Source organism: Lissotriton helveticus, chromosome 6, assembly GCF_964261635.1.
Source record: "Lissotriton helveticus chromosome 6, aLisHel1.1, whole genome shotgun sequence".
NCBI lineage: Eukaryota > Metazoa > Chordata > Amphibia > Caudata > Salamandridae > Lissotriton > Lissotriton helveticus.
The window spans coordinates 428,069,608-428,097,594 of record NC_136067.1 but is presented as its reverse complement, the minus strand read 5'-3'; the positions used below and the strand labels follow the sequence as shown (position 1 = coordinate 428,097,594).

The 27,987-nt window shown below is 47.5% G+C and overlaps 2 protein-coding genes across 2 annotated transcripts in view; one reads left to right on the top strand and one right to left on the bottom strand.

The window, feature by feature from the left end:
* Nucleotides 1–27,987, top strand: part of TRAPPC12 (trafficking protein particle complex subunit 12) — a 1,039,319-nt gene that overhangs the window by 922,547 nt on the left and 88,785 nt on the right. The gene's annotated exons all lie outside the window — the stretch shown is intronic.
* On the bottom strand, nt 8–5,338 carry LOC144761259 (uncharacterized). Its single transcript, XM_078646712.1, has 6 exons — nt 5,016–5,338; nt 2,709–2,808; nt 2,506–2,604; nt 2,223–2,363; nt 501–2,053; nt 8–88 (listed from the first exon to the last, which is right to left on the bottom strand). Exons 1-6 carry the CDS (start codon nt 5,067–5,069, stop codon nt 8–10), a joined length of 2,028 nt encoding a protein of 675 aa, XP_078502838.1. The 5' UTR covers nt 5,070–5,338.

The following is a 27,987-nucleotide window of genomic DNA, read 5'->3' as shown; positions in this document are numbered from 1 at the left end:
CCTGCCCCTATGTATTGTCGGCGGTGAAGTGCTGGCTTATATGCTTCAGGCGTTGATCTTGAAGCTGTGGTACCGTGGTTGAAAGGGTCTAGGGAAACAGGGGTGTCTTGTTTGAAGGGTTCTATGGAAACATTGGGGTCTTGTTTGAAGGTTTGTGGGGTACCAACTGGGCGTTGCTTGAGCAGTTTTAAGAAGCGTGCAGACTTTGTCACTAACCTCTGGACCGTACGGCTATATTTTGGGGGTCTCTTATGAGCACCAGTGGTTGTGGGGGTCTTTAGGGGTTGGTACTTACATAGTCATGAATGTGTACCTTGTATGTCGGCCACAGCCGCCTGACACATCTGTATGATGTCTTTTTTACAAACCCCAACCCTGGCCACGACCAGATGTTGGGCCTCCCTCTTGTTGATGAGATTGGAATACCCCATATCCATTCTTATGAGTGCACGGTTCGCCTGCCGTTTTAATTTTCGAACCGCCATCTGTATCTCTCTTACGTGTGTCTTCAATACATCTTCTGTGTTTACAGACCCATCTTGTTCCTGCTTAGGGGGGCACACCTTGCGAGGTCTTATAAATGGAGGCACCCCCCCAGTCCCATCTATACTGCAACCCTCAAAGACGGGGTTGGACACGGGTCTGTACACGGGCATGTCCCATGGGATGGACACGCACCTGTACACGCGGCTGGCAGAGGTGCTGGCCTCGGGTTTGGACACGGTACTGTACACAGGATTGGCAGAGGTGCTGGCCACGGGACTGGACACGGTACTGTACACGGGATTGGCAGCTGGGCTGGCCTCGGGTTTGGACACGGTACTGTACACAGGGTTGGCAGAGGTGCTGTCCACGGGACTGGACACGGGACTGTACACAGGGTTGGCATAGGTGCTGGCCACGGGACTGGACACGGGACTGTACACGGGCTTGGCAGCTGGGCTGGACACAGGACTGTACACGGGGTTGGCAGAGGGGCTGGACACGGGGGTGTACATGTGGATGGCCGTGGGGCTGGTAGGGTCGTATGCTCCTGGCGGGGTACTCGGGGACAAAGGGTATGAGGATTGTGAGGAGGTGTCGTTGTAATCCTGGGGCCTAGTTGAAATGTCGGTGGTAGGGTGTGGTGCCTGGTTACCTGTGTTCTGTAAACCCTCTGTGCTCAAAGACCCCTGGTACACCGCTTCTGGGGTTCTACCTATGTTGTCTACCAACCCCCTCAATGCCTCAAGAGAGTTGCTAATCGTGGTAGAAGGACCTTCTAGGGGTTGCGCAGTATCACCTGTTGAGACCCTAGGCTGTGCCTGAACACTTACAACCGGTTTTGGGGGCTGTTCAGGGGCGTGCACCTCTACATGTACAGTTATTCTATTTGGCACTGTCTGGGGTTTCAGGACGCTTGGTGGATCCGCCGTTGCCTTAGGGCTGCTGAGGGACTCTGCTAACTGTAGCTTAGGGACCCCCGGTTTCAGCTTCAGATGTTTCCTTGAGAGGCGCGATGTTTTAGGGGGTTGTGGTGGCGACGCCTCTTCTACACCCACAGGTGCAGCTAACACCTCCTTGGGGCTCAAGGTTGTATAGGTCTCATTCAAGGGCTTAGCATCCTTTTTTATAGATAAATCTAAGGGGCTAGCTTGGGGCTCAGGGGTGCTAGGGCTTTTCTTCTCAGGACTTAAGAGCTTTGCCTGACCCTCTTGGAGCACCTCCGGTGTCTTCTTCTTCATGTTTAACTGTTCTGTTTGGGGATCTGTGAATACCTTACAGGCCTTCACACGTTTTAAAGGGTTGGGGAGGTTCTCTGAGTCCCTATGTTTCTTCTTAAGGGAGGCCTGGTTTGTAGGCAGGCCGCCAGTGTTGACCCCACCCCTGTGCAGAATAGATTGTTGTAGCTGGTTGTTCAGCGTGTTGCTTGGTGTGTAGTAGGTAGAGAGTTTTTCCTGGCGTACACGCCTACTCACGCCTTTCGCGCCGCTTCCGTTGTTCTGGACGGATGTTGTTATGTCCATTAAGGGCGCCACCGACCTCTCTTCAGCCGCATGTTTCTGAGCCGCTTCTAAAATATAAACAGAAAATATATATATATTAGAGAAAGCATAAAAAAAAACAACACATACAAGCACCAGCGGACTACGTCCTACACAACCACCTTTTTTGATATAGGCTTTGCTACAAGCAGCTGTAACACCTCTAGTACTTCTCACACCCTTTTGTAAAAAACACACCTGAAAGAGGTCTTTTTGCAGCTCCTTTCTTTGACAGTGGTCCCACTTTAGAAGTTGAAGCTTTCCTCTTCAAGGGGATTTCTTTTGAACCATGCGCCGCCTCTTGGACCTTGACGACGTCCTGGCATAGCGTAGGGACACCTGTAAAAAAAAAAATAATACCCAACATTAGACATCTTTTCTGATGATTACCTCTATACATCCTCAGGGTCAGGACTCTGGCCTACCCCACCAACTACCCAGCGTCTTAGACAGTTTAAATAACAGCTGTCTTTTTATTTACCTGTAGGAACTGAAGTGTTTTGCACAGTGTTCAGAGCGTCTTGAGCCTCGATGTACTCCATAAAATCGTCAAAAGCTTGTTGTAGGTCAGGGTCATAAGCTGTAAAAGCATACACACATGAGAGCCCATTAGAAAAAAGAGAACTTCTGAGAGACTGGTGTACAAAACTACGTAGAACTACATAGCTTTAAATATATATATACCTGGCTGCGGGGCTGACAAGTGCCCAGCGTTGCTATTTATTACAGCTGGGGCCAGCGCAGGGGGCACATTGGTGACGGTTGCATTTGCAAGGTCTTGCACCTGTATTAAACATAAAAAAAAAAAAAAGCAGCGGTTTTAGTAAACGCCTTTCTTAAACAAAAGTATCACAACTTCAAACAATTCTTGTATACATTTAAAACCTGATAAGCGGGGTGCACCAACACACATTTTTAAAAAAGCGTTGCAAGTGCTGCGCTAAAACATATGTTAAAAAACAACCTGCGCCATATCCTTTGCTTATGGGGTAAACCACTTTAGGTACACATGGCCCTTCTGACATTTAACCACTACCCTATATACCGGTTACTCTTTTGTAACATGTACATGCCACTTTTCTCTTGTAACACATTGTTTAATTACTCTCACATTTTGAGTGCTTTAAATAGTTGCGCCATTGCCACAATTGACTACATAATGCTTATTCTTGTGCTTGAGTGTCTGCCTTATATCACAGTATTATAGCTCTAACTGTACTTTGTTTTCTCTTGTAACCTGCACACTTGTCACTTTATTTATTACTCATGTAACTTAACGTTTGCTTTTGTAACCGGCACACATGTCACTCCCCTTATGTTTTGCAACTGTGTCTTATGTAAAGCGCTCTGACACCTTCGGGTAAAGTCTGCGCTAACAAGCAGTATTTTTTCTGTTTGTATCTTTTATGTAATGCCTGTAATCCTGAGTCCCTATGTTTTGCAAACAGGTTCTTGTGTAAAGCGCTCTGACAACTTGGGATAAAGTCTGCGCTACATTTTTTTCTACTTGTATCTTTTTTTTTATGTAACTCATGCAATTCTTAGTGCTAATGTCTTACAGATGGGTCATATATAAAGCGCTCTGCCAGCCTTCGTGTACAGTTCGCACTAGCTAATAAAACACAAAAAAAAATAAAAAAAAAAAAAAACACCTCGGAGCTGCAGGGCAGGGTCCTCCCCCTCCAGTGATATCACCAACTCATCACTGGTGATATCAGTGGAGGGGCGGACCCTGCCCTGCAGCTCCGTGGTGTGTTTTCCTGTTTGTATCTTTTTATGTAGTGCATGTAATCCTTAGTCCTTATGTTTTTGCCGCAGGTTCATCTGTAAAGCGCTATGCCCCATGCGTGTTCCGCTATTGTGAAGCGCCCTGACACATTCGGGTAAAGTCCAACGCTAGATAACAATAAAAAACCACACCGGGGCTGCAGGGTTAGGGCCGCCCCTTCAGTGATGTCACCAACTCATCACTGTTGGGGGCGGTCCTTACACAGCAGCCCCGGAGAAGCTCACGCCGCCATGCTGCCTGCTGCTGGATCCACGTGGAGCCCGGGGCTGGTATATACCCCTCACAGCCCCCAAGGACACCGGAGCCCTACACCCCTCACCCTCGAGCAGCGCCAGCAGCAAGCGGGCTCGTGGGGGATTATTTTTTAAAAAGAACGGCCGCGGAGGCCCAGAGACACCGCGACCCCCACCCCCAGAGCAGCGCCCGAGGCAAGCGGGCTCTGGGGGCCTTTTATTTACACCAGGAACGGCCGCGGAGGCCCAGAGACACCGCGACCCCCACCCCCAGAGCAGCGCCCGAGGCAAGCGGGCTCTGGGGGCATATTTTTAAAAATAACGCTGCACTAGGGACCCAGAGACCCCCAGGACACCCCAAGGGACTATGGCGCCCCACCAGGAGCCCCCCTGGACAACTGGCCCCAGGGTTTATTTATTTTTTAAATACAAGGCCCTCAGGACCCCCCAAGGAGCAGCAAGGACCCCGGAGCCCTCCATGGACCCCTCCAACTCTCTACAGCGGTTTGGTGAGTGCAACCAGGCATTATTAATTTTTTTAATTATATGCCCTGTATATTATTTAAAGCCCCTATGGTACCGTTACAGTGTGGTTAAATGTTTCTATGAGCTGTAAAATACCCTGTTCCACTCTGCATGTACCCTCCTAAGGCCTACAACATTATGCCCCTTAAATACATAGCCTGCAAACTCTACCCTACGTCACCACCCCATTAACACTAAATACCTACACACATAGCTTTTTTAAACTCAACAAAACCTTTATTCATTTTAAATACCTTTACATTACAATTCAGGTCTTTTTAAACTCCATCCTTCAACAAAACCTTTATTCACATTAAACACAGCACATCGCCTTAAAGATTAACAGTTTACAATCCACACTACATAGTACTATTTTTTAAAAGTGCAACTTTTTTCCAAACTACATGTACACCCTAATACACCATTGCGCCATCCATTATTTACCTTCTCTACATGTTGACAGGCGGTGTCAATCTGGGAAAAGTTGCTCCGGTCCATTCTTGCCTTAAGTTCCTTGGGTTGGCTCCAAAACAATCCAGGCCAGTCACTCCCCAAGGTTTTGAAGGGCTTGATGGTGTAGAAATCCACAAAGGTTTTCTGACTGGGTTGTAGATGCAGGAGTCCTCCAGGTACAGCAGAACAATCCACGCCAGTCGCTCCTCAAAGGGGGTTTTTTGAATGGGTGTTTGGCAGTGTTCCATGAGGGGCCTTTTTATACCTGTCCTAGCATGCTAATTAGAAGCCCCCCACACCCCTTTATGACTTGAGGGGTGTTTAGAACAATGTCATGGTGGCCTTTGGATGGGAACCTTTTTTTTATATCCTTGTACAGTATAAACAGTACAACATTGTTTACTTTGACACCTGTTACTCAAACTCAAGGCCTATCCTGGGAAGAGTGGGGTTAGACAATGGGGGCCGGTGTAAAACTCTTCACCCCTACGTGACCCCTTCTCCTGGGAATTAGGGAGCCCGGGAACAGAATCTACCTTGGGACTCATATGTCAAATTTCCTGCCAGCCACGTCAAATTGGAACTAAACTGTCAAAATTGAGACCAGGAGTTTAAGACGTGAGGACCCTTTACAGCTTTGACACCTACATGACACATTCTTCTTCCCAGGCCCTGGGCTGGGGAACTCAGGACTGCCCCAGCAGCTGTTCAAACATCAGCTGGCTGCAAACCCCCAGTTTTAAAAATGCACAGACATTTCCAGCCTACAACCATGCAGTTTTTTTCTATGCACTTTTAAACACATACACAATTGCCACATGTTTTTGCTGCCCTAGCTGTTAAATTTAAGGCCATAAGTTTAAGGCCAGGACTGTTTAAGGCCAGATCAAACCCTGGTCTTAAACAGTCCTGGTCTTAAACTGTCAAAATTGAGACCAGGAGTTTAAGACCGTGAGGACCCTTTACAGCTTTGACACCTACATGACACATTCTTCTTCCCAGGCCCTGGGCTGGGGAACTCAGGCCTGCCCCAGCAGCTGTTCAAACAGCAGCAGGCTGCAAACCCCCAGTTTTAAAAGTGCCCAGACATTCCAGCCTGCAACCAGGCAGTTTTTCTATGCACTTTTAAACACATACACAATTACCACATGTTTTTGCTGCCCTAGCTGTTAAATTTAAGGCCAGAAGTTTAAGACCAGACTGTTTAAGGCCAGATCAAACCCTGGTCTTAAACAGTCCTGGTCTTAAACTGTCAAAATTGAGACCAGGAGTTTAAGACCAGACATGTCAAAAGCTGTCAAAATTGCGACCAGCTTTTTGCGACCAGACATGTCAAAATTGCGACCAGGATTTTTTGATGGGTGGTATCCCGGCTTACTACTCTTGTGTGGTCATATGCAGCCCTGAAGCCAAAGTCCCCCTCTCGGACCACTATCAGCTATACAAGAACTTCTCTTTCTGGCCAACAGGATCCTTCTCTCCCCGTACACGTTCCCTACCGGCCTGTCTTCCCTAGTCCCTACCTTGTCCTCATTCCACCAAAGGACAGGCAATTTACAGGATTCAGCCTCTCTACCTGATCCCGTCTCTCTCCCGAATTGTAAGGTACCTTGAGCTCGGCCCTCGCAGCGCGCGGTGGAGAGACACGTCTAATCAGCGTACGTGCGCCCGGAAGTCTGAGAGTGGCTCGCGCCGGGAAACATCCTTTACAACGCAACTTTTACCACGCAGTGCTATTACAACGCAGGTTTTACAACGAAAACCATTACAACGCATTGCGCTGGGGGCGCTCTAGGATAGGGAATAGATTTAATTTACTATCCAACACCTTCCCTAGTATCCACGGGGACTGGAGTTGGAATAGTAAATTAAACTATTCACTATCCAGCACCCCAAAGCGCTATGCGTTGTAATGGTATGCGTTGTAAAAACCGCGTTGTAAAAGCATGCGTGGTAAAAGCATGCGTTGTAATGTCATACATCCGCTCGCGCCTGTTGTCAAGGGAGCTAACCATTGAGTAGGTGAGCCTCTGCTCTTATTGGCTGCACCCATGTTTATATACAGGTCAGTGTACCAGGGGCGGCCTTAGGCAGGTGCAAGCTGTGCACCTGCACAGGGCCGCCAAACCCCAGGGGCCGCCACGCCAATATATATCCTTAATATAATAATCCTCTGAGGATGGATACATATTTGCGTGGTGGCCCCTGGCAGGGATTTGGTGGCCTCCGGCTCTGTTCCACTTCCAAACACCCTGACCCCCGCCTTCCCTCTTCACTGGCCTCCGCGCCTGTGTTCCTCCTGGTTCCTGATTGGCTTCTTTTTTTCCCTACCCACTGCTGGCCTGCTGGTACAGGCGTATATAACATTGCAAGCAAAAGAGAATTCGAGTACACAAATCTGGTTATTCGAAATGAAAGAGAAAGGCAGCTCAGCAGGCTTTCGTAGCGTCACAGGAAAGAGCAATCCTGAACTTTATCACCCAAGGGAAACCTAAAGATGGAGAATTCTCGGACCAGAGTACTACTGATGCACTCGGTAAAACATTCGATATGGTATCGATATTAATGTTTCCAGGCAAAGAGGACACCGATTCTTTCTCTGTGGGGGGGCTGTGGGTCCAGGGCCCCTGTCATGGCCCTGGCACTGCAGCCGTCTGTACCAGTCCCTCATGTCGTGTGTCACAATACCCTCCTCCCCTCCTAAATTTTATCGTTCTGAGATGAATTCAGAAGGGTAGGAGCAGCCGTAGGTACTGGTCATCCAACGCCTTTTCTGGATGTTTTATTAAAACGCTTTCCTGAGCTCCGGGGGGTTCCACCTTGCCCGGACCCCCTCTTCCGGGGCCCCCTACCTACGCTCCCTGCCCAGGGCCGCCATGAGCCTAGAGCCGTCCCTGAGTGTACACACACTCACCTAAGCGGCACATCAGACCTATGAAAGGGGTTGCCTTTCCAACTAGCAACCCTTTCCACCAGGCAAGCTATCCCAAATGCAATCAGATTGTGTTGCCGGCTCCAAGCCGTTCAGTTATGTTTCCAGTATCTTCAGGTACACACAGGATACCAACGGTTAATGAGGAGCCCCTTAGTCTTTCATGTCCCTATATGACCTCGGGTCTCGCACCCGTCTGGTGACGTTTAATAGCATTTACACGATTGACTTTAGTCTGACTCTTAGGTCTTCTTTAATTTAGAATGCCAACAGCGAGAAGATGAATCATGCTGTTCGTATGGAAAGCACAGAAAGAGTGAAAGTGCGCTGGAAAAAATGATTACAGATGTTTCGCATGGATGGCCCTTCAGGATGGAAACACCTCTCTGTAGAGCATACTAAAACACCAGTATACACTCCGGTAATAATGGCCAAATGTAATGTAGTTGAAGGGAGCACATGAATTATCAGCAGTACCATCGTTAGAATGAGCAAGTCTGCTCATCGGAATACTTTAGCTCGCATTTAAGACACTGCGTTTGATTTTAGGCAGGAAATGAAGAAATGGGGACATTTTCAACTGAGATTGATTTTTGCAGCTCATAGCTCTTAAGGTCTCATGGCGTTAATGGATCTGGTCGTAGATGCTGTTCTGACTGGTGCATTCGACCTTAGTTAGCTTCACTGATGCACCGGGGCCATGGCTGTTTTGGGACACGAGGCCTTAAGGCTCGGAACGTAGTGTGTGACTTTAGCGCCATCTGCTGTTCCCTGGGCAACATTTAATCATTCCGAGTGCAACGAAAACCTTTCACCACTTTGAGGCCCTGATAACGGATAATGTGAGAGTAAAGGAGCAAGAAATATTTACGTAATAATGGAAAACTCTAAAACGTTTTTATGTTTGTTTGCCTTTCGCAATTCTGAGATGATCATTTCACCATTTTAGCTGAATTAATTCTGTTTCTTTTTCTTACACCTGTTCACATACAATATATAGTGCCGCTTGAAAGAGCCAAATCGTTTTCATCCGAGAGCTTACCAGCAGTCGTTATCTGCAGTCTGACTTCTAGCGCAAATGCATCACGTCAGCAGCCCCTAAACAGCAGCCGACTGAGGCTGTGCTGTGTGCGATAAGGGTTCGCTGCATCCAAGGGCTGCTTGCTGCCTTCAGTGGGGATTACAAGTAGTAATGAATGGAGATTTTCAGAACAGGACCAGTGCATATTTCTTTACTTTTGCTAAATATTCGCCTAATACTGGTACATTGTGTAACTGAAGTCTGTTATTTTGAATGTGCCTATTAAAGTGCATATTTAAAAAACTGAAAGGATAGAATCGAAATGTTATAATTTGTTTGTTTTTTTTAGACTTTGTCAGGATTCTCTGTATTTAATATCAACAATTATTTCCCTCACATATTTAAGTATAATGTAGTGTCCTAGCTGACACTGTTAAGGGTTAACCATGTATGCCTACACTGAACACCCACCCACCACTGATGTCACGACATCACGTGACACAGTTAATAAAAGGAGCCGAGCGCACGTGCTCGAGGCTCACTAACCCACATACCACTGGTGTCCATGTGTCGCAGTTCTTCTACCATGTGGGCCTAGGGCCCCACACCACTACAATGGCGACGAGGGAGTGTTTTCGAACTCCACGCGACGCAGCCACTGCTGAAACGGGGGAGAGAATCCTGCCCGAGCGAAGGGCACCCCCAGAGGAAGCAGCGCCGGCCGCCGAGTGCCCACGGGGCGTGCACCGTGCCCCGGGCCTAGCCTGTGATAAGGAGGTGATCGGGAGCTGACCCCGCACCTCTCTGGCCCCGCCGACTGCTGCCGTGCTGAGGGAGGCGTTCCTGCGCCAAGCGGACCGTGCGGTGCCCACCCGCGTCTGCCCCGGTAAGGAGAGACCGGCCGGAGCCCAACTGTAAGGCCCATAGGCCAGAGGTGAGCACGGGACTGCGTATGGCCCCGGGGGTCGCGTATGCCAGAAGCGACCCCCCTCATCGTTTGCCCATAAGCGGAGCTCACCCGCATGGCCAGAGCACGAGACGGCCGCAAATAGAACTTTAATCTCAGCAGTGCCAGCGGAGCCTACCCGCGGCCTGCCAGCAGCGTCTGCCGTCCCCCGCCGCGCCGCATGAGTGATGAGAGGCGGCCGCGGCGAGGGTGAAAGACTGTAAAACTAAGCAGCGCCGGCGGAGCCCACCCGCAGCCTGCCTGGATCGCTCCCCGCCCGGTGCAGTGCATGAAGCGGGGAACGTGAAAGTAAGCCAGCGGAGCCTACCCGCGGCCTGTTCGCAGTGTCCCCCATCCCCTGCTGCGCACTGTGGGGAAGTGAGGCTGCAGCGGCGAGGGACTTAACTTTATAGAGAGAGCGCCCGCAGCGTGTGAAGAGCTGCGGGGCGCCGGTGACAGAAAGCGGAGCCTACCCGCTGGGAAACAAAATGTTGTCCGCCTCTGAAAGTGAAAAGCCGGGCCCCGTAAAGAGTGACCGTAATTAAGTGGAGCCTACCTGCTGTCATCTACTGCGGAGCCCACCCGCGGCCTGTTGGAAGCGTCCCCTCTCCCCCGACCCGCGCAGCGTGTGAGCAGAGAAGCTGCCGCGGGCGGGGAGAGTGAAAGCAATGAAGCGGAGCCCACCCGCGATCTACAGATGTGCCCCCAATTGAAAGGAGCAGCCAGAGGGGTAATGGACGGCAATGCAAGCGGGACCGGACTGCAAAGACGCCGGCCGCCGCTGCCTACCCCCGCGAGGGGGATGGTGGAGGAAAGACGGCAGGCGCCAAAAGGACAAAGGCCCACGCAGAGACTGGTTACCCTCCTGCACAAATAAACCCCAAAGGCAAAGGAAGAACTCACCAGGCATCAAGTCTTGCATCCTGGAGGCAGCAGCTCCCAGTAGTCGTCCTCTGCCCCCTTCGCACCAATAACACTCTTGTGCCCCACTGCCCCCCATGCTGGCTAAACAAAGAAAAGAAATGGGACTTACCTGAATCAGCAGTGGATCCAGCACCCCTCCCTCCGGCATGTCCACGAAGCAGGTCCTGCAAGCTGGGGCAGCAAAAGGAAACTTCAGGAAGGAAAGAAAGTCACCAAGTGGAGAAAGCTGCTACTGAAGAAAAGCCCAAGCTACACTGCCATCTAATGGACACTGGGGAGCATTGCACCAAATGAAGCCACAAGAAGCAAACAAGCACAAGACAACACAAGGGAAAGCCTACAAGGGAAAACAAGCCTGCAGCGACGCGGATCAAGACGGAGACCCAACACCGCGGCAGAAGTGACGCCTGTGGCCACAGGTGATCACCGCAATCGCAGACGACAAACTCACGCTGGACGTCGAGGGAAAGTCGGGAAAGTCTACCGCAAGCAGCAAGATCCAAAGGCAACCGATGAAAGAGCGCAAGTGTACCCCGGACGCGGACAGTACAGGACAGCGCCTGAAAGTAAGGAAGCCACACCCAAAGCACCAGAAGACGTGCGAGGCAAGTACCCAAGTGTGAAGAAGAAAAGTGCGACACGCAAGTGGAAAAGCGACAACGCCAAAGAATCAATTGAAGGGCAAGGAACAAAGCTACACTGAAGATGTATCACGACGGTACCAAGTGAAGCAAGAACGTGCCACTACACTGCACACTGACGTGCACCGGAAGAGTAACGCAAAGTTACCCCGCAGCCAAAGGAGGCGAAACAACCAAGCAAGGTCAACGCCCCAAGAAGCTAAAGAGCCTTACCGGAAGCGAGCACGAGAAGGTCCAAGGAGAGGTGAAGCCAACCCTCCGGAAAAGCAGAGCACACGAAGAGCGCAGGAGAAACTGCGCCGACGCAAAAGCACTGCAGCAGAACCAATAGCGATCCCAACGGTCGCGGATAGCAAGAAGACTCACGAAGAGCAAGCTGTCCACCCCATCTGGTAGCAAAGAAGATCGCCCAGGAAAAAGGATGATCCGACAAGCCAGAGGGACGCCCAAACAAAAGCCGATCACCCAAAATGATCGCTAGAAATGAAAGAAGAAATTCTGCCAAGTCAGGATGAATATGTCCTGCCAGAAAACGTCCATAAACCGAGAGATCAGAAGACCCGGAGAAACGGACGCAACACCAAGAGTAACTGGAAGTAAAAGGAGGCAAGAGAGAAGATCGTAATGACCGGTCCAGTCACCGAAGAGTGGAGAGAAGACAGTGTCCTAAAGACAGGACAAGACCAGAAGGAAACAGGCGGAGTGCACGCTGCTTGAAGAAGCCTGGTCAGCAAGACAAAGGAAGAAAGGTGACCGCACTGTGTCGTGAAAAGGAGAAGAGTGGCACGATGCCATGAAGAAGAGAACTGAAGAAGTCATGTGGCACGACGCCATCATCAACAACTTCTGGAAAAGGTGAAGAGAGGTGTAACCAGTCCACACACCAACAAGAAGAAGAAGAGGTGACACACCACAACATTGTGTACAGTGATCCGCACGTCCTGGAGAACACTGATAGCACCAAGAACAGAACAGGCACCTATTCACAAGACCCCGACAACCCGTGGACGGTAGGAGAGCACAGGCCGGACCATTGGCAACACCCACCTTTGGGATTGAGCGGAAGTCTGGAAGCTGAGGGAGCTCAGATGTGCTGAACAAGGAGCACTGACCAATCCACACCAGCCCGTGGAGATCCAAGGGGCAAAGGCCTCAGGGACACCGGTGGCAGAGGGTCCCAACACGAGAGATGAGTCCATCGCCGTCTAACCTGCACGTCCCAGGAAGATGAGGAACTTGTGCGCAAAGGCAAGAGTCAACAACTACCCTTCAGGTGGAGCTACGGACTTTGCGAGGTAGTACCCCATCGACTCCTCCATTCACACGCAGACTGTGGAGTTGGAGCAACGCTGTGGAATAATACCCGGCCCAGTGGAAACCTGGTAAAAGGGCCTCCGGTGATATCTCGTGGCAGGAGAACACCCGCGAGAGGGGCGTCCTAGTGAGAAGAATGTCCTTCGAACCCTCCACCCTTTGAAAAGAGAAGCCAAGCTGCCTACAGTGAAGAAACCGACGGACCAGCTGAAGACAACCCCATCCAAGTCTAACTTCTGGTCATCCTGTTTGACGTCATCCTCAAAAGCAAGATCTCCGTGGACTGACCACCACACGTCCACGGCGCAAGCAAAGAAGAACACGCCCACCGAGAACCAGGACGTCGAGCCAAGAAGAAATAAAGTCTCAGCAGCAAATTCCATCACCGCCCTCAAGCAAGCAGCTGAAGAGACTCACTGTAAATTTGTAATTACTGTATATTTATGTACTTCCTCCCACAGGCTCGGACTTTTTGCCTTTCCTTAATTTTTATTAAAGTTTGGGAGGAATGTAGTGTCCTAGCTGACACTGTTAAGGGTTAACCATGTATGCCTACACTGAACACCCACCCACCACTGATGTCACGACATCACGTGACACAGTTAATAAAAGGAGCCGAGCGCACGTGCTCGAGGCTCACTAACCCACATACCACTGGTGTCCATGTGTCGCAGTTCTTCTACCATGTGGGCCTAGGGCCCCACACCACTACATATAGCACAACAGTTTTATACCATTGTTTCTTAATTACTAATATAATTCCCAATTCATCCTTTTGATTTTCAGCCGATCAGGCTTTAATTCTAAACTACGTTGCCTGCTGCCATCTAGTGGTTGTATAGTGCAAGGCAGGCCTGTATTAAATTTCCGAATCCGTTTTCAGCATTTCGTCTGTTAGGAATGGACAGGAATCGAATATTGAATATGCTAGTTAGCATTTTCCAGTGTTTTAGTCTGTAATTTGCGCAAGCATATACAAAAGTACCACAGTATCTCAGTAATAAGGTATTTGCAACATATGCCACTCTATGTGGTATGCCCAAGCTGAAGCGGACGCCTTAGCATTAGGAAGTTCATATTTCTTGTGTGTTATCTTCAGTAAAGAAACCTCTTAACTTGAAGGATGTCCTAAATTTCTCTCAGAATAACAAACCTAAAATCTCGTGTCCTTGCGCTCTTCATTCTTTGATGCTCGACTGCAACCCTGCAAATCCTTCACTACAGAATCGTATGCCAGAAATATGCTTTCTTAAATATTGTAATTAAAGATAGGAATGTGAGTAGAATGTATATTTCCTTTATGCCAGCTCCTTTCACATAATATTCGTCGATTCTTATGAGCACGACGACGCGGGAAAAGCACGAAGGGCTCGAATCTTAAGGTTATCGTGGTCAATATTGCCAGCTCCTTCTGTGGGCAGAATGTAGTTAATTCTAGATGTTCGGTTTGAGGGGAGACCAAAACCATAAACTCTTAGATTAGGGAAGTGCGTTTCTTAACACGTTTAAAGGGAAAGAAGGCAGATTTAGGAGCTTTGTTACCAGTTCACAATTTCACAGCCTTTTCGTATTTTCTGCAGCCACTTTGATCGATAGCATTTCCCACAGAAACAAAGATATTATGCGGGGCTATAGCAGTGTCCAGTCACATAAGAAATCTTAATTATGTTAGCCACTGGTCTCTGTAATGTTGCTATTAGTGCCCACAGATGACAGGACACGGCATGAGGTTCAACTGTTATTTATTTAACTAATTCTCTTCAGAGAGCGCCAAGCCGGTGGAAAGTCCGGGCTCCGGCACTCGCGCCTTCCGAATGTGGATGCGTCCGCATCCACAAAATGGTCGGAGGCGCGTCGCGTCATCACGCGACGTGCGTCAGCTAGAGCGCTGACAATACATATCTCCCTTTTTTCCAAACAATGGAACAACATGAAACTTACAGTCCGCTGCTCATATCATAGTCCTGGAACCTGGATGGTCTCACCACTGCTCTCCCCCTGCGGGTCTGTCTTACCGGGGTGGCCGTGGCTTCCCTCTCATGAGTCTCTACGCCTCCTCCTCTATTGTGCAATGCAGCTGGGCTCTCCATTGACCTCCTTGTGTACACCTCCCTTTCCATTCCGGGGCTACCTCTGTTGCCATGCTCATCGTCGACTTCTCCACTTCCCGTGTCCATCTCCAAGTCAATTTTCTCCTTTTCTGCATTGGGCTCCACCGCCCCTTCCGGTTCAATCTCACCTTGACTCCACTGTAGTACTTTATTGCATCTCGCCATGCGGTCTTGGGACCATACATTTCATCACTTAACAAAGCGGCTCTGTCGTACACCTCCTTGACCTGAAGGGGTCTACTATATTTGCTGTCCCCTTTCCTTTGCATTGTCGCCAACTTAACTCGCACCCATTCACCTTCCTCCAGTCCAGTGTCCTTCACATTCCTTCGCATGTTGTAGTATTTGGCGTAGACAGCTTGTGCTTTCTCCAAGTTCGCCTGAACCACCGCGGGGGACCATTTACTAGTTATTGTTTTCTCCTTCCACGCTCGATTGTCTTTGGTGAAGGGGTCCCGGCCCCTCAAAATTTGGAAGGGGCTATACCCTGTGGGGGTGATTCTGTAGGCCCATATCATTTGCCATATTTCTTTCTCCCAGTCCCTGTTATTCGTTATCGCCGCTTGCACAGACCCCATCACCACCCGGTTAAAGCGTTCTACTATTCCATTTCCTGCCGGGTGATAGATCGAGGTGTGTTTGGAGAGGATACCATTTATTTCCATGAACTTGGTCCATTTTTCTGATGTGAACTGGGGGCCGTTATCGCTCAAGATGGATTTGGGAATGCCCTCTCTCACGAACGTGTCACTCAAGAACCTTAGGATTGACTCTGTGTCCATTACTTCTTCCACTTTCACTTCAGGCCATTTCGAGTATCTGTCTATGAGGACGCACACATACTTTTGGGTCCCTTGTCCGTCCAAGATCGGGCCTAGGATATCGATGGATAATTCTTCCCACGGGTTCTTTGGGAAGTCAAATCTTCCCAGTGCCGGGCTTAGTGGCTTGAGGGTTTTGTCAGCGCCTTGGCACTGTGTGCATTCCCTGACATAACGTTCCACTTGCAGGTCCATGCCCGGCCACCAATATCCTTGTTTGGTCAGCAATTTTGTCTTTACGATCCCCAAATGACCTTCATGAAGTATGGCCAATAGTTTTGGGACTATGCCTGCTGGGGGGATGACCTTGTCCCCTTTGTATACGAACACTCCCTGATCGTCCATTGACAATTCCTCCCTGACCTCGTAGTATTTCCGTAGGTTTTCACTCAGGTGCTTCTTTTCTGGCCAGCCATTTACTATGCATTCTTTCACCTCCTGCATGGCCTGATCTTCTTTATAGGCTTCATTCCACTCCTGAATGCTAATGACCTTCTCCTGGTCATCCATTAGGGCTACCATTTATTCCCCGCCTACCCTATCTTCTTCTTCGGGTTCCATGGCTGCCGCCCTGCTCAAATAGTCTGCCACTTTGTTCCGACTGCCTGGAATGTATTCAACATCATATCTAAATTCCAGCAGCTTCAATGTCATTTTTGAAATCCTGGGGGTGGCACTGGCGTGCCCGCTGAAGTTCAGTACCTTCACCAATGGTTTGTGGTCCGTTTTCAACTGAAATCGTGTACCCCACAGGAATTGTCGGAACCTTGTCATTGCCCACACCACGGCCAACATTTCCTTTTCTATGACACTGAACTTCTTTTCCGTGTCACTCAGTGTGTGGGACGCGAAACTCAGTGTTTCCATCACTCCTTGTCCTCTGTCCTGCATTAACACGGCGCCCAATCCTTTATCACTGGCGTCTGTCGTGAGCACAGTATTTCCTTGAGGATCGTATCCTTGCAGGGGTATGGCTCCCACTACGTCTTTCTTTGTGCTTTCGAACTCTCTTTGTGCCTCCTCCGTCCAGCAGAACAGCATCTTTTCTCTCATTAATTGTCTCATGTGGTGTGTCTTTGTAGCAAAATGCTGCACGAATTTGCTATAGTACTCCGCCATGCCTAAAAATGACCTGACATCTTCCTTGCTGGTGGGTGGTGGTGCATCACAAATAGCCTTTACGTTCTCAGTCTTGGGTGTGATTCCTTGCACTCCTATCTCGTAACCTAGTTAGGTCACTGATTCCATGCCTAGGCGGCACTTTTCCCACTCTGCAGTTAGGCCTTTTTCTTCCAACACCTTCAGTACTCTGGTTAGTTTCGCATCGTGGTCCAATCTATCTCGCCCCATCACTAGGATATCATCCTGGAAGTACTGGATGCCGTCCATATTCTTAAACAGTTGGTGCATCAATTTCTGAAACACCGCCGCCGCCGATGCTAGTCCAAACGGCATGCGACAGAACTGGTAGCACCCGAAGGGGGTGATGAATGACGTCAACCTTCTGCTCTCCAGGTGCAACGCGATCTGGTGGTATGCTGAGGTTAAGTCAGTGGTGGAGTACCACTTAATTCCTCTTGTTTTTGCCAACATTTCTTCGATCCTTGATAAGGGGAACTTCTCCACCACAATGTTCTTATTAAGTTCACATAGGTCTACGCATAGCCTGACCTTCCCACTGGGTTTCATTACCACTACTAATGGGGCCAACCATTCGACGCACGTGATCGGTTCTATTATGCCCTTTTCCTCCAACTGTTGCAGTTCTTCCTGCACCGCCTCTCTCACTGCGAGGGGCACATTTCTCAGCTTGTGAGACACTGGCACCGCCCCTGCCTTGAGAACGATTTTGTGCGCGAACTTCTCGAGTCTTCCCACTGTGCCTCCAAATACCTTGGGGTACTCTCTCTTCCACTTCTCTAGGTCCGGCTAACCCCCAGGTTCGGTGAGCAATATCTGGACCTTACCTCCTGGGTCTAGTTTGATGCCCAGGTCCCCTTGGTCCAGCCATCCCAGCACCGATGGTCCTTTTTCAGATATGTACAGTTTGCAGTTGGCACTGCGTCCCCTAAATTAAAACTTGAGTGGCCTGAACCCTACCATGGGTATTCGATCTCCATTGTACGTGACAGGCCTGATGTCCAGTCGCTGCAGTTCTGGGCCCAAGTGAGGTTTAAATGTTTCATTCCATACCGCCCTCTGGACTATGGTATAGGGTTAACCTGTATCTGCCACTATGCTTATCGGTACTCCGCCAATCGTCATGTCCAGCACCGGCTTGGTCGATCTCTTATTATCCACACTTAACACTTGGTCATAAATGCAGAGAATGGTGTCATCATCTTCTTGGTTGTTCACCTCCGGGTCCTCCTGTCCTTGATCAATGTATCTCACCGTACTCCTGGCGGACTTCCTGCGGCACACTTTCTCGTAGTGCCCTACGATCCCGCAGAACATGCATTTGGCGCAAAACGCCGGACACTTCCTGTCGTGGGCTTCGTGTGTCCAACTTCCACATCGGTAACAGGCCTTCTTGTTGTTTCCCATCTGTTTTCCCGGAGGTCCCGGATTCCCTTGCCACCTGTTTGGTCCCTTCGGTGTGGTCCCTTTGAATTTACCATCTCTCCGGGGCTCCTCTTCTTCAATCCTGTTCACTATCGGACTAGCCAACGTCTCTCTTTTTGCCGCTTCCGCGCATCGTCGCGCCAATTCCGCTTTCTTGACTATTACCATTACATCCTTCAGGGTGGCATCCCCACTAGCCCATAGCTTGTCCTGCACGGCTGTACTTGTGGTGTGCATTACGATTTGATCCTTTATAAATTCGTCCTGGATCGTATCGGATTTGCATGTGGACGCCAGCTTCCTCAATGCCGCCACATATTCTTCCACCGATTCCCCTGCTTGCTGCTTCCTTTGTTGGAAATTGTATCTGTCAATTGAGACACAAACCACAGGTCTATAGTGATCATTCAAATCTTCAATCGCGTGGGCATATACATCATCATCTGTGCTCGCACGTTGTTTGGGTTCAAGGTTTCTGAAAATCCTAAGCCCCTCCGGGCCTAGATTATGCAACAATATCCATTTCTTCCTCTTACTGGTAAATTTCTCCTCATTTTCATCTTCAAGAACTTCAATGAAGTTGTCAATGTAGTCTCTCCAGTCCTCCCACCTCATGAGGGGTTCCCCTGGCTTGGGCAGGAATTGTACGGGCGCCGTCGCGGATGATGCTTGTGCGCACATGGTTTCGCGCCTTTCCGAGGGTGGAGTCCCACTGTGGCCCCTGGGGCTGCCCGGTGTGCCGTTCTCCACTTGCTCCTGGGACTGCTGCTGGGGGCTTTCCGTCTCTGCCCCTTCGCTCTTTCCTGGGGTCGCCAGTGCTCCTACCCGTGGGTTGTGCTGTGCTGTGGGGTGCCCCTTTCAGTCTACCCCTCTGCGCCCTTTTCTTCCTCCCCTTTGCTCTCCGTGGCTCTTTTGTGGGGACGTGGGCTCTGCTTCGCTCTCTGATCCCCCTCCGCCGCTGTTTGGCTGTGGTACTTACAGGCTCTGCGCTGTTGCTTGCAACTGGTGCCTGATCTCGAGGCTCTCTGGGTTCCTTTCAACGTGGTGTCCGTTATTTCGATTTTTTTTTTATTTATTTACATCCGGAGCTCGTCGCCATTGTAATGTTGCTATTAGTGCCCACAGATAACAGGACATGGCGTGAGGTTCAACTGTTATTTATTTAACTAATTCTCTTCAGAGAGCGCCGAGCCGGTGGAAAGTCTGGGCTCCGGCACTCGCGCCTTCCGAATGTGGATGCACGCGCATCCACAAAATGGCCGGAGGCGCGTCGCGTCATCACGCGACGTGCGTCAGCTAGAGCGCTGACACTACAGTCTCGTGTCCTGTTCGAAAATATACATACAGCTACTGACTTTGTGTTCCCTGGAGTTACTATTTATTTACAGGTAAAGTCCTCAAACCTTTACTACCTTTCTGAATATTTCCAAATGATGTCAGTGTCGAAAAGAAGTCAGTGGAAGGGTGGCCGTTCTGACCTGATTTACGTTAATAATAATTACCACTTGTATTTCACTTTTTTAAATGGAGGCTATTGTTTATTGTAATCATCAGAACTATATACACAGCATTTTTGTTGGTAACCATCCTTTGCGGTGCACCTAGAGGATATATAATATATACTGACACAGTGGTGCAACAGACACCCCAAGCCTGCTTGTTAGTCCCTGTGTACTTTATAAAGGGCCACCGATGCTTTTGTGGCCCTTTTGTAGTAGGGAACACGCAGTGCTTAATGTGCCCTGACACTATCCCAAGGGGGCATGCCCTCATTTGCATGTGGGCTTGATACCATGTAAATGGTAAAATCCTTTGTCTTTGCACCTGTGTATATTACAGATTCAGGCGCAGAGGCAAAGAGGTTGTCAAGAGGTGCACGGACTGTGTGCCACATAGAGGTAACCCAGCTAGCCCCAGGTATTCTCCTTCAGGTGAGTGTCCTCGCTCACTGCACCCGACTACAGGGGATCTCTGCTTCTCTTTGAAACAGAGGCTGGGGCACCACCTCCAGTGAAAGGCAGACCGGTAGCTTCAAATTGCTGTATTACCGCGCATTCCCATAGTCTACACCCATTTCATACACTTAATAGTTCACCACAGTGCAGAGTGGCTCAGTGTTCTGTATCTGTAACGCGATCCCAGATGTCTCTAGAACTATTTTGATCCTTGGTGCCATCTTTGTAGGTGAGCAGTAAGACCTTTATAGCACAATATCCTGCCGTAAAAATTACTTGGGGGGGGGGGGGGGGGGGGGGGCTAGGGGGGTGTTTGTTTTTAACTGAGGAACCAATATGAATTAATGGCACAATTAAAAGAACCATATGACCCAGAAAAGCTGTTAAGTTTATGAGTATCCTTTGTAATTCGTTGCATGTTGTTTCCAAACTTCCTTGAACAAGAAGAGGCAGAGAGAAGGTTTTTTTTCCTATTCTAGGGAGTAAGACCACTTCCTTATGTGATTGTTGCTTCTGCCCTATCATATGACTATCATGAGATACAATTATCAGGCTTGTAGAACATTGACACAAACGTGTCACGCCACAACAATCATTCCTTCTTGCAGAGACCAAGTACAGTATTTGGGAAGGAATATACATTATTGCAACTACAGAAAACATAAAAACCCATTAGAACTTATTATAGATGGGTTAACACATTACTTTCCTAGGGAAAAGCTAGTGGAGAAAGTCTATAATAATGCAGAGCCAGGCCAAGCGATTCATACATATAGATTGCTGTCCAGTGACCTCCAATAAATACTTAATTGATTGAGGATCTTCTGTTTCAAGGCACAATCTTTTGTCTTCAACCTTGAATCTAGATATCGGTGACCGTTATGTAGACATAGGTGACCGTGGATCTTCATTTGGGCAATTGGTTTGATGACCTGGACCGGAAACATGCATCCTGGGACTGGTTTCGGGGTAACACCACTAATCAGCCAGACTAGCTTGAAACCAGTGGCAAAGTGAGCAAGGTACCAACGTCTGGGCATACGCTGCCAACTTAGGGTGAACAAAGCAAACACAAGGAGATGATGGACGGAGCGCTGAAACTTTTCAGACACTCACCCCCCGTCACAGATCTGATTTGAATCCATCATCGTTCTTTAGCTCACTTTGCCACCCCAGTTGAGACCCAGCTATATGCATATGAGTCTTTACCCTGTGCCTCATGGAAACAGTGCAGCCCGAACTGCTAAGTAAGGTCTTCCCTGAACCAGAAACAAGCTTCCTGGGACCAGTTTCGGGGTAACACCCCTCATCAACCAGGCTAGCTTTGAACCAGTGGCAATGTGAGCAAGGGACCCTCATCTGGGCATACCCTGACAACTTAGGGCGAACAAAGCCAACACAAGGAGATGATGGATGGAGCGCTGAAACTTTTCAGACACTCACCCCAGTCACAGATCTAAGTTGAATCCATCATCGCTCTTTAGCTTACTTTGCCACCCCCGTTCACACCCAACTATCAGTCTTGACCCTGTGCCTCATGGGAGCAGTGCAACCCGAACTGCCAAGCCAGGTCTTCCCTGGACCGGAAACAAGCATCTTGGGACCGGTTTCGGGGTAATGTTCCGGCATATCATTAATGAAACATAACATCATGATGTCATGACAGGAAAGTCATGTCAAAGCAATGCAATTAATTATGTTTGCCTCTGCGCCTGGTTCTATGTGGCCAGGAAGTAGATTCTGGAAAATATGTGAACCAGCAAATGTCATCATTTGTGGAAACTCATGGTCCCCTCCATCCATCACAATCTGGATTCAGGGCTGGTTACAGCACCGGATCCACTCTGCTGGGAGTTACAGAGCATCATAGACTGCATCTAGATAGTGGCAATACAGCCGCACTAATCCTGCTTGATCTTTGTGCAGCTTTTGGCACAGTGTCTCACAACATACTCCTAACAAAAACTAGAGGGAATGGGTCTCCAGGCTACAGCACTGTCCTGGTTGACTTTTTTTTGTAGGACTGGACTTTTCAGGTCTTCTCCACCAATTCTACCTCTAGTTGTCAATCTCTTTCTTCTGGAGACCCCATGGCTCCATCTTGAGCCTGATGGTATTTAACATTTATGTGCGTCCCCTGGATGATATTATTGAATGCTGTGTCCTCTCACTGTTCTCCTATGCTGATGACAAAGAGATCATCTTCTCTTTATCATCTATCAAGGATAACAGCCTGCACATTATGAACCCCTATCTCCTGAAGGTTGCCACCTGGATGAGCAGCAATTCTTTGAAACTAAACAGAGATAAGGCCAAGGTCATTCTTGTGGGTAACAACCCCAAACTGTGGAAGGGTCACACCATAGGACCGCTATTCTTCATCCCCTCCAGTGCCTATTTCTAAGGTGACAAACGTAGGTTTCTGGCTTGACGAGCAACTTTCAATGAAAACTCAAATTTCTAAGGTAGTCTCTACCTGTTTTGCAGTCCTAAAGAGGCTAACCTTGAAAAACAAGGAGAGGGGCTCGTCTTTTCCAAAGAGACAGAACTCCAATTAACTCGAAAGTAAAACATTTGGTTTTCCCTTTGGAGATACTATAAAATTATACAGCCGCAAATATTCAACACAATCATTATCACTCTGCCAAACTATATCCGGTTAATACTCCACTCGGAATGCTCAAGGCATAATAGATAATCATACAGTAATTCAGTAAAAACATACAGAGTATTTTTTTTTTAAAACAGTTAAAACCATTGCATATCACAAATCTACAATTTCATAATATTTCCAACCTCCTGGAAAGGAATACACTAAGACAGTTACATTTGTCTTGCGGTTGTTAATTTGAATTAATATTCAGCACCCTACAGGAGAATCAATTTCCTGTCTTTGTGTTATTACTGTCTTTGCCAAATTTAACAAAACTTCCAGTGCCGACTAGTTTCGGTGTTATATCCTCAATCAAGCCACCTTCTTCAGGACCAAATTTTGATTCAATCCCCTCCTTTCGGTTATCTCAACAAACAATTATTTTTGACTCTTTATAAATGGGTGCTACAGCACTCAGTAAAGTGATGGTTCAATGCTATTTTAGTGTTTCACAATAATGGTTTTGTATTATCTATATAACTCTACTATATCCCTACATCACAGTTTATTTAAAGGGATATTCCAAAACCCAGTCAGGGGTCCACTTCAGGTTAGATCACCCACTTGTCTAATGCGACGGGTCACTCAGCCTCAGAAATATTGCATATGAACGGGCCATGTATCCGTAGCTTTCAAAACTCACGGACCCCGCACATTCGGCGTCTGTCCTCCTTGCCTCTGTGCGATTTTTTTTTTTACTGCTATTCCATCTCCCCAAACACGCCTCCATTTCCAGTCCCCTTCATAACATCCACTTGCTCCCGGTGGAAAAACGTTTACCATTCCAAGCCTTATGCTAGATGCATAAAGCCATGTCCAAGGTAGGGCCCCGCTATCCGCGATTGCTAGTGAAACACAACTGCCCCAGCGTTCGCTTCGCTCCAGCAATCTGAACTTTAACAAGGTCCAGAGATTTGAAAAAAAAAAACATCAGGACTGTCGCTCCTTCTCCTATCTGGTATATAAATCTCTTACGGGGTAACCCAGTATCCCTCAGAACCTGGTTAGTGTATTTTAAATATAAACAATGGTTCTGTCGGGTATGAACCTAGTTGCCTTAAATCATGTGTGAATCCGAAGTATCTTACAACCTGTACATCATCATATTCTGCTTCAAATGAGATTATTTACATAAAGTCAACCAGTACATCCAAATCTAAACCAGCAGGATAGGGTCATAAAGGTTTTAATCACTTAATCAGAAGTTGTTTTTTAGTCAGGACCCAATATGAATGCATAAAAAAGAAAATCAATCTTCACATGTTACTTTACAATAAACGGCGCAACAAAAGAAAGTGAATGAGTTGTGACAATTTGTGCATAAGTAATACAAAAAGAAGTGATTTATATACAAGTGAGTGAAGAGTAGAGGGAGAAGGAAGGCAATTTAATTTAATAGGACAGTTCTTTCGAAGTTCAGTGATCATGTAGTCCAGTGTGCTAAATTATTTAGCTTTTGTATCCTGGAATCAGTCCACTGGTCCTATAGTCTAGTATCGTCGACGTTTCGACCCTATTGACGCCTGAATTGTGGGTCTGTACGGGTCTTCCTCAGGATAGGAGCGTGGGGAGGGTGTGAACGCCTGTTGATAGGACGGAAAAACCGTCAGGGTTTGGATTTGTAATCGGTATTAGTTAAAAAATATATACATTTAAAATCGCAAACTGCAATGAGGTGATAAGTGACTCACCTATTAATCCATTGGTTGATTAATGCTAAGGACGTCTCTGTCAAGTTGTCATCACATCAGCAAATTAATCTGTGGGTTATAATATAGATTACAGGACGAGTCTTTTACCTAACATTCAAAGTTCAGTAAGTGGCCTTTGGCTTCACTATCACACACTCACCCTGTAAGTATATTTCAAGGAATCAGGCTCGCTTTACTTTGCGCGATTCACCATACAATTTGTCACTTGGAATTACTGAGGGGGAGCCGGTTGCTTGGTTATTTGGCCATCTGCAAATAAGATGGGTAACCGTTACTATAATATTTTAATATTACCTTTCTTAGTGCAGGCATATAATTGGGCTGATATCTTTCAAATTGGACTTTCTCTATTCCGTATAGACTTACCGAATCCTTCTCGGTGTATATTGGTGTGTTGATCATTAATAATCTTAGATCAGCCGCATTGAACTCGGCGATCTGAAATAAATATAAAGGACAAGCTGCCGTCAGTAAACGTGCCTCCAATTGGCACCCGTATCAGAAGATCAATTCGCTTTTCTCGGAAGCGTTAAAGGCACCCCACACTCACCGTTTCTGGCAGTTTTTAAAGCCGCTCGGGAGCCCACTCGCGGTCACGGTCCAGCGAGGTATCCGGCTGCAATGAAGCGCAGGTCGATTCAAAAGCCGGTATATACCAGCCAAATCGTCTCGAGGACGCAGCCTGGTTGCTAGGTAACTTGACGCCACGTATCCAAACAGGCGTCTGGTGATCGCTCAATTACAAGGAGTGCAGATGGATACATTCCTTAGACACCGTACAGCGGGGGCTTAACGAGAGGGAGGAAACAGCTAGACAGATGGGCCAATTGTGACATACCTGTCCCTTCCTCTGACATCCCCGTCTGATTGTTTACCATGAAAAGATTGTGGCATTGTCAAGTGACTGCACCAATACTACTATGTAGGTTCCATGAATATACTTACGGCTCATGATACAACTTAATGTCCAGTATTGGGGTTGATATATTTGTCAATTTACTGTATTTGTACATTTGCACTTATTTATACGCGGGCATCATTGCTCACCATTGATGGTATAGAATGGCTTAGAAATAATATGTATATATATTTTTCCACGTGAGCCACACAGCCAATACAACTGACCTCTTTTATGCAATGAATCAAGGTAGCTCGCAGTGGTAGTAGCTGTATGTTAATAGGCATGCCTTGTTTCTGATAGTCTCCCCCTTTACAGGGAATGGTGACATCAGACCAGACAGACTTAGCAGATGTCTCAATTTCCCACAAAAACTGGACATTCTTGAGAACAACCTCAATCAATCAATCAATAAATACAATCTTTATTCGATCTCTTTAAGAACAGATCATAGAAGCACAGATTCAATCAGTGTTTAACCAAGCACCCCATGAGATAACAAGTTAAAAAGCCCAAGAGGAAAAAGATGTACTTAAAATACAGGTAAAAGTTTTTCAAAAAAAGGTTTTAAAATCATTTAAAAACAGCTTTATGTGCCTTATAGAGTGGGTCCAAATATACATATAAATATTGCTTAAAGCGATTATACCATCTATCAGCTTTGCGCCTTTCTCTTTTTCATACAGGCCTGCAGGAAGGTACCTACTGAAAAACAGACAAAAGGGTCAGGCAGGGATTTTAGTAAATAGTGTGCCACCCGGCATTGGCTGAAATGGTGGCGCCTTATAATTGGAAAAATAAAGGCTTCTCTTTCTGTCTTGTAAAACTCACAAAACAGTACTAGGTGTAGGGCCGATTGAGGAGAATGATTGTTACAAGGGCACAGAATCAAGTCTGAGTTTTTACATTTTCTCTCGGGGTACCCCAACATCAAAGGGACGAGGTTCAGACGAAATCTCAGTAGTAAATAATTATGCTGCGCTATTGTAGTGCATTCTAGGTAGGAATATCCTCTCTCTAATCTGGGGGGGGATCTGATCGTAAGGAAGGGCTGCCTTTTGTCTATGGTTCCTTTCGCTGTGGACATGGTTGGCCCTGCGCCAATATGTCTCAATTAATTTCTGTTTTGACATCCTCTTGCATGCCGTTTGATTCTTGAATAGTTCTCCCAGCCCAATCACTCTTAATTCTGACTCCACATACCTAAGCCATCTGATCTTGTTATAATATTCCAATCTCAAACAATCTTTAGTTATATTTTGTGTGTTAAATTTACTGTGGTTCTGCGCCATATAGAGAACCATAAGAGAATTGGCGCTAATCTAATTGTGTCTGCCATGTAAGGTAGCCCTAATTCAAGGTGTAAGATACCCGGGATTTAAAAAACTATCTTCCAATATTTGGAGTTGGTCATTGTGTGCCATACCCCAGACTCCCGCCGCATAAGTAACTGCTGCCTATTTCTTGGCCTGGTAAATATTTTTGATTGGGTCCATGGGGCTGTCGCCTAATTTTTTGGGAGAAAGCCTTGATAGCTTTTAACCTTCTCTCCATTCCTAATGCTCTAATGCTCTTACCGCTACCATATTTGCCCAAGTTTGTTTTTTGTCAAATAAAACTCCCAATTAAGGAAAAGACTCTACCACTTCTATTTTCCTGGAATCCAAATGGAACTGGGGGGATTTTGCACCTTTGCTGGTTCCTGCTATAATGATGAAGGATTTTGTTTAGTTTACTTTAAGATCCAGCGAGGCCATAAATGATGCGTATGATGTTATAAGACTTTGAGGAGCTAACCCTGTTCTTGCAATTAGCACCGCATCATCAGCATAGGCTAATATTGGTAGGGGGGTGTTGTCAGACTTGGGTACATCCAGGGATGAGCCCAAAAGGGCTGCCTCAACCCCGTTTCTATAGATGGAGAAAAGGAACATCCCTGCCTAACTCCTCTAGCGATCTTAAATGAGTGAGTACATTCCCCATTTATGCCATAATAGACAGAAGCAGTGGCATTTGCGTAAAGTTGGCGAATAAAGTTGATTATAAGGCAGTCAATCCCCAACTCCTCCATCAGAAGCCAGAGCTTCTGATGGGTCACTCAGTTGAATGCCGCTGTCAGGTCCATGATGGTCATGTAGATTTTCCCGCATTTTGCTCTTGTGTATTTATCTATACAAAGTGATAGGTTTAGGCATTGATCTACAGTGCCTTTCCCCCTCTGAAAGCCATAATGTGCCTGTATCAAGATATTATTTTCTCGGGTCCACTCTTTCACCCTGGCTAGGAGGAGCTGCCCCATGAGTTTGGGAGTTGTGCCCAGTAGGGAAATGGGCTTATAGTTCTTTGGGCTGCCCGTCTCCTTTTTTGTATATTGGGACTATGACACTGTGCTTCCAAGATGGTGGAGGCCCTTCTAATGCTTTGCTGTTAAAGACTTTAGTTAGTAGCGGGACCAACAAGTCGTAGTTAT